Below are 10589 nucleotides of genomic sequence, written 5' to 3' on the forward strand. Positions count from 1 at the left end.
TTTTTTTCTAATAACTTGCGTTTGTTAACTTAAAAAAAAAGATAGGCGGTTGTGATTAATTTTTTTCTTGACATTATGATATTCTAGGCTCATATTTTCCCTTCAATATTGTATTTAGAACACAAATCTAATGTGATGATTATTATTGCTTTTAGAACAAGTCTGCTTCATTTTTTATAAGCATATACATTTGGCCAAACCACAAAATCTGAGTTCTTTACACACATTGAACTGAAAACAACTCTTGATCCATAACAAAAGATTTATATTAACATAAAAAAAAATCGAACGAGAAACATCTTGTTTCACGAAGAGACCAATGAAATGACCCAATGAGGCAAAGATTACAGTAAAACTAATCCTCGCGCGGTACTTACCACTTAATCCTAAAATAGAAACAAGACTGATTTTTTAACTCAAACCTGATTAACAAAAATATAATTAAGCATATTACACCATAACTCAGGATCCCTTTTTAAATCTTGAAAAATATTTTTGATTGCCTGTTATAATAATGGTGATAAAAGCAATGATAACAATAAAAAGAGAAATGAGTTGTATGATTTTGGGGCCAACAGCAAATAAAATGCACCAAAGAGAGATAGACAGAGAGTTGTCCTTATTTCCCACAATCTATGAGAATCTCTGTCAATTCACAAGTAGTCAGGGATAAAATACCCTCAAAATCTAAATTTTGATCTGTTTTGGTACATTTTCTACAGTTATACAAAACTTCATAGCAGCCATAATCATCCACTGAGTGTTTATAGTTTTTCTTTATTCAAATATTTAAATTATTTCAACTTTGCTGACCATACATGTTAAAAAAGATGAAACTGATTATAGATGTGAGGGCAATGATGCAATTTAAAACACAAAAGTAAGCATTATAATGATGTGCTGTCTTACCAATCTTAAGAAGATTGTGTTGTCCTGTCCCATTACTTGTTCTTTATGACTTTCTTACCAATTACCAACAGGGAAAACACACTGTATATCAAGATCAATAATAAACCAAAACATATTATAAGGTAAATTATTTAAGATTGTATTAAAACTATTTGATCAAGAATTAAATGCTTAAAATGCAAGTAAATTATGGGGAGTAACACAAACCACTTATTTTGAATCCAATGATGCAGCTAGCAGGGTACATAGCCTTATACCTAACGAGCGGGATTGGTCTTCCTACAAGCATAAGCTCGGTATGCCGCCGGTGCAACTATAGCAACTGCAGCTCCAACTGAAAATTTGTAGAAAAATATAAATGAGCAGTAGTTTTTCTTTATAAATGTTTATTTTTATTTTATAAATTAAACAAGGAAAATGAACATATATGAATACTGGTTATTAGTAAGTGATAACTTTGTTCCAATTAATATGAGGTAGAAGGTAATCTTGAAAAACAAAAATTCACTATATAGTATCTAACTTTCATAATAGTTAAATTGGGAACAATAATCACTAAATTGTAACCAAGATTCTTTTTGTTTCATTTGCCTCACTTAGTTTTAAATTTTGAAACATTTATAAAAATAGTACACAGGATTAGAACCAGTGACAACTCAGGAATATTTTTCATGGGGTCCGAAATTTTTGAGAGTCGACTATCCAACGCTAAGTAATAGTTTTTTTTTTTTGTTCTGGTCAGGTCGGGTCACGTGACAAAAAGATAAAACCAAAATTTTTAGTCCAGCTTTTATTTTGAGAAATTGTTTCATCGCATTCATATTTCCTAAACTAAATCAACCAATAAGTTCGAAAAATAATGAATTCAGTCTCCGCAGAACCTTTGGTTTCTTGTTAAAAATTTAAATTCATATTTCCAAACGGTTTTAATAAACCTAGAAACCGAATTTTCGGTTTTGGTTCATTTTGAGCCCAAAATCAACCAATGCACACCCTACAACTGGCTGTAGTAGGCGTCTCAGCAGACTCGTCAATTAAGTTATAGTTTAAAAAGTCGACTTGTGGGTGGAGGCTGCTAATAAAAAATGCCGGCCTCTCTTTTTTTTTTTTTTCTATTCGGTTGATTTTTTAACTGTTATAAATGGGGGGCTAAATGGTATTTGAACAGAACTGTTTAAATGGCTATAGGTATTGGGATTTAATGGCTAATGAGATTAGTTTAAGTTTAAAGGGGTTTATTTGTTTAATTGTATAAAAATGATTTAGTTGCTTTATATTTGTTAACTAGTTTATTATTATGTAATTATAATCATAAAATAATAAATATTTTTTCTTGAAAGTTGATGTCAATATTTTATTGTGTCGGTTTAAAATTTCATGGGAGTGCTGCCAAAAATTTGTTTTGGTCACCCGACATTAAAATCACATATATATAAAAAGGTCATGGACTCATGGGCTGCGGCTACACCCCTTACTACATAGGTACGCCAATGAAAGTTGAATGACTTTAGTGGAACAAGAAAACTGAGTAAAATGAGTGACTATAGTGGAACACTTTTTAAAACTTGAAACAACTGTATTTTTTATGTAATGGTAAAATAAGCATACCTGAAGCAAGAAAGAGTGAACGGTTAAAAAGCTGTCTGTAACGTTTCTTATATCTCCCATGTTCAGTTTCAGGAACACTTAAGTGACACTGCTGAGCGGTAGTAACAATTTTCTGGAAGACGTTATTCATGTATTGTTCTTTCACGCTGATACGTATTGGCGCGGTTATTTTCAAACCTTGACAAACCTAGAATAAAGAGTTGCAGATGTTAAAGCAACCAATGTTAAGTTGGTGTAATTTTAATGTTAACAAATTAAAAAAAATACCATCTCGGCATCTTTGATTGCCATTGGATATAAGTTTAAATCATTCTTAGCAGCAATGAGAAGACAAGGCACACCATAACCACCACTATGTTCTCCATTTCTAGCTACTTCCTTTAGTAATTTTGATGCTTTTTTTAAAGAATATTCATCAGAACTGTAATATAGAAATGATTAAACATAACTTTAAAAGAGTAAATTTCAAAATTATTACCAAAATTTGGCATCATGCTCACCTGTCATAAACAAAAACTGCTACATCACAAGCAGCTAACGAATCCTTACTGGACAGAAATTCCTTGACATCACATTCTTGAATTTCATGCAATATAAGAGTCTTTTTAATCCCCTGAAACATAATGATAATCATGTGTTTAAAAGCTCAAATTTGATGGGTAAAAAACTAAAAATAAAAGAAAACTATAACTGAGTATGCAAAAAAAATCAAATGCATTACTTACCTGAAGTTGGTCAACGGTATTGACTGTATAACATTGACTGTTTGTTAAATTATAGTTGTCCTGGAAAGGCCTGCAAACATATTGAGAGCAAGATCAATGAGGTATAATATTAATCAGGTGAAATTGTTATGACGGTGATGAACTTATAGTTGTTAAAGAAACGCACCCTCTGATAAATGAATTCAAAAATGCAGATTTTCCAGAGTTTTTGGGTCCAAAAACAAAACATTGAAAAACATGTCTGTCTGTATGGCGTTTCTTGAAATCTAAGGATCTTTTCCTGGTAACATGAAAGGCTGTAGCAAGATCACCAGTAAATCCAAGATACATCAGATAAGCCAAACTTTGAGGTGGATCAAGTAATGTCATTAGAGCCCACTGTAACCATAAGAAACTCGCATAATCAGTTATTGAAATATGTTGGTCATATCTCAGAATAACAAGCCTTCAGGCAATGTTGATGTTATTCTCTGTTGCCACTTATCAAGTTCAAGTTACATAAGGAAAAAATCTTTAATTTCATCTAATGAAACAATGTAATCAAATTACACAAATCTAATGTTTTGAAAAAATAAATTTTTTTTTTTTACCTTATGTGATGCAAAGTAAAGATGTTACTATTACACACCTGAGAGAGAAATCCGGAAAGGCTTACATCTCCTTGTTCAGATCTCTCCATGGAATCTTTGTAAGGATCGTCATCCCAAGGGCTGAAAGTTGAACAGAAATTACACGTAAGTAATACTATTAATGAAGAACACACTTGGGAAAATTTGAAGAATATAATACTATTATGATAAAAAAAAAGTTGCAGCACATAATATCGAGGAAGGCAATCGGTTTGTTTCCACAGTTGTTTCACATGAAATTCTCAATTCAATCAGATTCAACTACTCATTCAAAATGAGACTTTATCCGTTTTAATCAGATTGAACATGTTCGCTGTTGATTGTTCTGCTATAATAACACTGATTGAACACAGAAACATCATTACAATTTACAAATAGTAAAATGATTAAGAATAAGAATATTCAAGAGAATGTTGAATTGTTGCCAAATATATATCAGAAAACACAAAGAGATGATATGCAAAATGCGCCGTCTTTAAAGTTTAAAGTTATGGTGTCCTTTGGATAAATTTACTATATGACAAAAACCAAAAGACTAAAAGCCACTATAAGAGTAACGTCCAATGCGTTTTGCATACTGATTAGAAATTATTGATCAAGTAAACTTATTTGACTCACCAAACAACTTGAGAAATGAGAGTTACCTTTATTTCTGCTGAAATATATAGCATAGGTAAATTGATGAATCATATTGATTTAAAAAGTTTGAAAACCCACCTAAATGTACATGCATGCCGCAAACCAGGATTCAAGAATAAGAATAATAAGTTGCTTCAAAGAGAAACCAACCCACCTTTCTGGTGCAGTTGAAAACAGGTCATCAAGCTCAAAATCTTGTAGAGTTCCATCCTAGCAAATGAAAAGATAGATATTTGTTCATGTCAGCTAAAAACTTCAGTTTTAGGCTAAGCTTCAATGATAATCAGTCATGAGTGGAACTAACTTAAAATAAGGTCACACTTACTACAATTGAAAATTTCCTTAAAAGTAAATCATAAAAGATGGCAGTCAATAAGTTAATCAGTTGATGAGACTTTAGGCTTTAGCAGTATATATACTAGCTGTGTTGGTAAAAGGTGAAAGTAAAATGAGATTATGTTCGGCATGAAAATGTATAAGCTAAAATACTAAAAGGTTTAAAAGACAAGCAGTAGATAATATCAAAATCCAACTCAATAACCAAAATATGACTGCAAATTTTCACTACATGAAAAAAGCTTATGGCTGCACACTATTAAGTTGTAATATAATGTGAGAAAAGGTACCTTGTCAGAATCAAATAAACTGAAAATTCCTTTCAGGAAGTCCACAGCTGCACTTGTCAATTCAACACTCTACAATAACACAAGCATTCAAAGATTATCGTCATTACTCATATATATCTTCAACCAAATCACATTGTTGAGCAATGGGATTATATCCTAAAATGCAAACAACATTTTATTAAATGGTACCAAAACTGAATCTTTTACTTATAGAAGCATGACCTGATCAGGAGCCTTTTCAGATGGAACAGGAAGATTCTCTTTCGGGAGTTCCAGCTCGTCGTTGTAACCAAACTCACGTAAGACGGTCCATGTAGTCTCAAGGCGGCCTTTTGTAATAAATAAAGAATGAAGATATAGAAACCCATCCAGAGTAAGCCCAAGATGATTGATCCCTTGAGGTAAGTTCTCTCTCACCACTCTTTTAACATCATCTGTTTCGCGATCTTGAAGAGGAGCATTGAAACACTTCACCTGTAAATGAAAGGTAAATATTTCTTCATGTGAACATACAGAAACTATACAACCAAAAAGTCCAAGGATCTAATATGATGAAAGTTACCTGAAACTGATTCAACTCACTATCATTCAAGGCAGAATCTCTATCATGATCAGAAAGAATAAATATCCTTTTCAATGCTTTTATGCAGCGAGGCTTCAAAGTTTGAAACTCTTGATCAAACAAGGGTGCTGTTGGATGAAGCACTGCTTTTTGAGCATAATAAAATACCTCAGCCACCTACAAAGAGCAGTCAATTTTTACTTATTCAAGAAATTCTGCATTTTAACTTCTCTGGAGCCTAGATGTATACAACCAAAATGGTTGTGCTTAAAAAGTTATAACATAGGCCATAGCTCGCAGAAGTTAGAACTACCTTTAAGATCTTAAATTCTTTAAGAATAACCTATTAAAAAGGGATGCATAATCTGAACCAGCTGGATATAAATTCGGCAATCTTAAATAACCTTAACGTCTATAAAAAGGAGATTGCCAACACCATAACAATGATTATACTTTTAACTAGATAGTGCACACAGCACACTAAAGCACAATCTAACATGACAAGTTAAGTTCCACAAGAGGTGATAAACTGAAAATTGCACTAAGATGGTAAGATAATTATCTTTATATTGAAAATTATGATCTTAAAATAGATATCGATGTTAAAGACAATGACATACCTCGACCAGGTTAGCTGCAGAACACTCTATACATGTCTCAATCTCCTTAATCTTTTGCATTAGTGGACCCATCATCCTCTCTAGATTAATAGGGTAGTGTTCATCACGCAAATCTAGCATGCATCCAACCACAATCACTGGTATGCTTACCTATACACAAACATGCCTAATTCAATTACACAATCTAATTTATACACAATACTTGTCCAAATTACAAAATAATAAGCGAATTGAAACCTTTAGCCGCCTAAATTCAGGAAGCCAATAAGTCTGAAGATTAGCTAGCGTTTCAGGTTGATCACAAGCATAGGTTAGAACTATTGCATCTGCACGCTGCAACTCTTCCTCCACCTTAGCTTTACTGTCCAAGCTACATTAACGAATAATCCAAAAGGTTCATGCTATAGCTACATGCCTACACCACCCTCATCTAATTCTCACTATCAAAACGGTCGTCCACAAAAACACTCAGATGGCCGTTTTGACCAAAAAAGTCAAATTTTGAAAATTATTGGTCAAAACTCAAAACAGTTGTTCGAACAATTTTCAGCCGATCGTTTTGACCATTGAGGTTCAACTTTGAAAGTTACAGGTCAGACGGTTTTTACAATATTCGAACCGCCGTTCTGACCATTGAAGGTCAAACTTTGAAAGTTATAAGTCAGAACGACGGTTCGAACAATGTTTTAGCCTGTCTGACCATTGGTCAAACTTTGAAAGTTATTGGTCAAAACGACGGTTTGAACCACATTCAGACCGCCTGACCATTGATGGTCAAACTTTGAAAGTTATTGGTCAGAACGACTATCTGTCCAATATTCAGGCCACCGTTTTGGCCATCGGAGGTCAAACTTTGAAAGTTATTGGTCAGAACAACCGTTTGTCCAACATTCAGGCTACCGTTATCCGGACCTGAATGCGATCTATTAATTAAAACTTAAAAGGACTAATGAATGAATGTTAATCCTAACAACCTAGATGAAGTATCAATAATTGTGACAGGAATCTCATCGGGATAATACTCAGGCGGAAGAACAGTGGGAGGAAGCACAGGCTCAACGTATTCGGGAAAAGTATCGGTGGCGGCTGCGGCGATGAGGCTTGATTTACCGGTGGCGGGATCACCGACGACCACCACGCGGACGGTACTCCGGTGATTGAATACCGTCCCCGCCGATAAATCACCTGACATTTATTTAACCACTACGTACAGAAGAACGTAAACCGTAAAATCATATCACGTGAAAGAGAATCTGAGATTAGATCTGATTAACAGACACGAAATGATAATTGATTAACATCGAAATTGAATGAGTGTTTTCATCGTTGCATGATGGCGTTGAAGCTCTTTTTGATGTGTTGTTAATGCAGTGTGAATATTTGAAGGGTGGTAAGTGACAATAAGGGTTTTCTTTGAGGGTATAGTTTATACATATACTTTCAAGCAGTATTAACGACTAGCGATTGATTGAGATTAATCGGATTTGAACTTATATGAAAGTTTTTAATAAAACATCCTGGAAAAATCCCAAACTCTAAAAATCTTATCAAATATCATTAATAACGACTATGAAAATTCAATTAAAATTTCAATTTTGACTGATTTTGACAAAATGACGAGTAATTGTGACTAGGTAATGGGGGGTACAGACTTGTGATTAATCAGCAACTAGACGTGATTTTTACATCCATACTTTTAAGTAACAATAAGAATTTTCACCGTATATATAAAAAGACCGAAATGCCCATGACTTCACAGACTTATCGATTTAAATGAAGTTCCCAGCAATTGTGAAACATAAAGGGTTTAATTAAAAAGATGTTTTGGACAAAAACCTTAAAAATGATCAAATCTCAGGGATGATTTTCACAGCATAGTATAGTAGTATGCCACTATACTCTTTTCAAATTACAGGATGGTGTTTGTCCATGACCAACCATTATTTTCATTTTTACCATGATGGCTAGCCGGTTTGATTGCAAGCTAATGGAAAACGTGGTAAATGAACCAGTCAAGGGAAAACGTTGACTTTGGTTAATGACATGCCTTATAAGGCACTTCTCATGATGGTGAACATAGTAATGTTAGTGGAATACTGAAACTAAAATCTAATGATGAAGAAGGAAGATAGAAAGGTGATTATGAAAAAATGATTCTAACACAAATATGATATGCGGAATATACAAAAATAATTATTTAGAAGGATTTTTAAAACATTAGCATGAACAATAATCAGAGTCGTGAGAAGTCGTGTGATCAAATGGTGTCATCGTTAAACTTCTGAAATTTAGAAAAGTTTGGATTTTGTTAAGTGATTGTAATAACTAATAAATTCAGTTCCAAACAACTGCAAAAGTTTTCTTAATTTTATATTATAATCTTTTATATCTTATCCAACTGGGGTCTGTCTAAATTCTATATACACACACCCATAACCTATGAACTCACTATAAGGAAAACCCATGTCAATAATAAACAACTATACGTTTGCAAACACGAAAGTGAAAATCCAAAGAAACAATCAATGACCACCAATAAACAATAATAATGAACGATTATAGTGTTTGGTTTATGTGTGCTTTAAACTCTGATACGATATATAATACATGATATGATATATACTATCTAGCCATAGACCAATATCGTACAAACACTCAAAAATGTATTTCTACAAATAAGAGCAATAAGAATAGTCATCAATCCTCATAAGGCTTTACCTTTCCGATCATCAAGATTCTTTAGAATGAATCCAATATGTCTCGTTACACGCCTTGGAATGGATACTATCTTATACAAGGGCGAAGAATTGTTTTGGCCCCAGTCTCCCCCGTTTTTGTCTAAAAATTTAGAGCCCCGCGTTTTCGCCCAAGCTTTGCCACGGATCTTAAATTTATCTCTAAATCTATCTAGTATCTCCTATTATATGCTAATGGTATTATTTTAGTTCCTCAACCAAGCCGCATATCCACCTATTGTGTAATTTGTTGGCTTTGGCTTTTAGACATGACTGATCTTGGTACATTGCCAGATTTCTTGGGTGTTCACAAGCTAAACATGACTGATCTTGGTATATTGTTGTTTTGTTGTTATTCTCATAACTCATAAGTTGAGACCAGATTTTGGAAGCCAAAATCAAAATAAAAATTTAGGCTTATTTTGAATTTTATTGTTTAAAACACTTCTCTGTCCTAACTTGAGACCGGTACTAAAAATTTAAAAGTATAAACTCTGACCTAGGATTCGACTGGTGATACTAATTGGTTTTTTATTCATATTAACTCTTAACATTTTAAATAATAGAAAAGTGTAGACTCATAAGCGAAGGTACACATTTTTTGATATCAGGATTATCAGCATCGGCTAACGGCAAACAAACGTAGATGGAATAATATATATCTAAATCCAGTGTTGACTTAGGCCAAGTATTAAGATGAAAAAGGTAAAAAAAAAAAAAAGCGGTATTAGTATTCCACTTAGGATCATGAGTGAGTATAAGCGATGGATTATTTTACAAGTTTAGAACTATTGGTTAAACAGTATATTTACATAGAGGATTAATGCCATTGAAACATTTAGGCAGTGTTTGATATGTAGAAATGGAATGGATTATTACGAAGAAACGAAAAAAAAAAAAGTGTTTGGTTGGTTAATAGAATGAAATTGCATGTTACTTCTGCCATTCTACCCTTATAACACCTCGAATTCATTTCATCCACCCCTTATTTTTTTCCCATTCCATTCCCTCTTTCACCCTACATCACCTCCGCCACCACCACCGACCACTACCGTCGTCACCCACCTCATCTTTTCTTGCCTACAGAGCAAAAAGTGATGTTTATCATTCGATAATGATTCATTTCATTCATTTGTCCATTCTAACTTGTCAATTCATTTTCTCGTTTGTGGTATGGAGTAATGAATTGGAGAGGAATTGAAATGGGCCATAGAGTGAAATGGATCATTATCATTCTTTTGTCTTTTTGGTTAGCATATGAAGTGAAATGAATCATTACTTTAGGTTGGTTGTTGACACAAAAAGACGCAATAATAAAATACAAATGGCAAAAATACCCCCACCCAGTTTTTCAAAATTGGACCGGGAATCAATGATGTTGCTGATCCGTTTAGGCGTATTCAGGCCGTTCTGGAATTGACCGGCCGGTTTCGCTTGTCAGCAATCGAACCAATGGCCGCGGTTTGACCAGAAATTGCTGCAAAAGTGTTTAAGAAACCGCTCGGGATATTGGAAGAAGACATATCTTAACCACAT

The 10589-nt window shown here is 33.5% G+C and overlaps 1 protein-coding gene across 1 annotated transcript; it reads right to left on the bottom strand.

The window, feature by feature from the left end:
• Positions 1-1106: 1106 nt before the first annotated feature.
• On the bottom strand, positions 1107-7510 carry LOC143554014 (mitochondrial Rho GTPase 2-like). The gene is made up of 14 exons (XM_077043882.1): positions 7293-7510; positions 6556-6688; positions 6319-6468; positions 5699-5875; positions 5359-5610; positions 5137-5205; positions 4665-4720; positions 3871-3952; positions 3409-3620; positions 3243-3312; positions 3018-3130; positions 2785-2938; positions 2518-2704; positions 1107-1243 (listed from the first exon to the last, which is right to left on the bottom strand). Exons 1-14 carry the CDS (start codon positions 7508-7510, stop codon positions 1167-1169), a joined length of 1950 nt encoding a protein of 649 aa, XP_076899997.1. The 3' UTR covers positions 1107-1166.
• Between the last annotated feature and the right edge of the window lie 3079 nt (positions 7511-10589).

The sequence above is a fragment of the Bidens hawaiensis genome, unplaced genomic scaffold (assembly GCF_021521415.1).
Source record: "Bidens hawaiensis isolate Kalapana, Puna unplaced genomic scaffold, B.hawaiensis_p1.1 tig00017470_1, whole genome shotgun sequence".
In the NCBI taxonomy this organism is placed as follows: domain Eukaryota; kingdom Viridiplantae; phylum Streptophyta; class Magnoliopsida; order Asterales; family Asteraceae; genus Bidens; species Bidens hawaiensis.

Bases quoted from the DNA above. Each gene is read 5' to 3' on its own strand.
- LOC143554014 (XM_077043882.1), bottom strand. From the start codon at position 7,510: ATGTCAGGTGATTTATCGGCGGGGACGGTATTCAATCACCGGAGTACC. The intron at 6,689-7,292 runs GTTGTTAGGATT...TCGTTAATGTAG, and splicing joins ATTATTGATACTTCATCTAG to CTTGGACAGTAAAGCTAAGG. The intron at 6,469-6,555 runs GTTTCAATTCGC...GTTTGTGTATAG, and splicing joins CTGAATTTAGGCGGCTAAAG to GTAAGCATACCAGTGATTGT.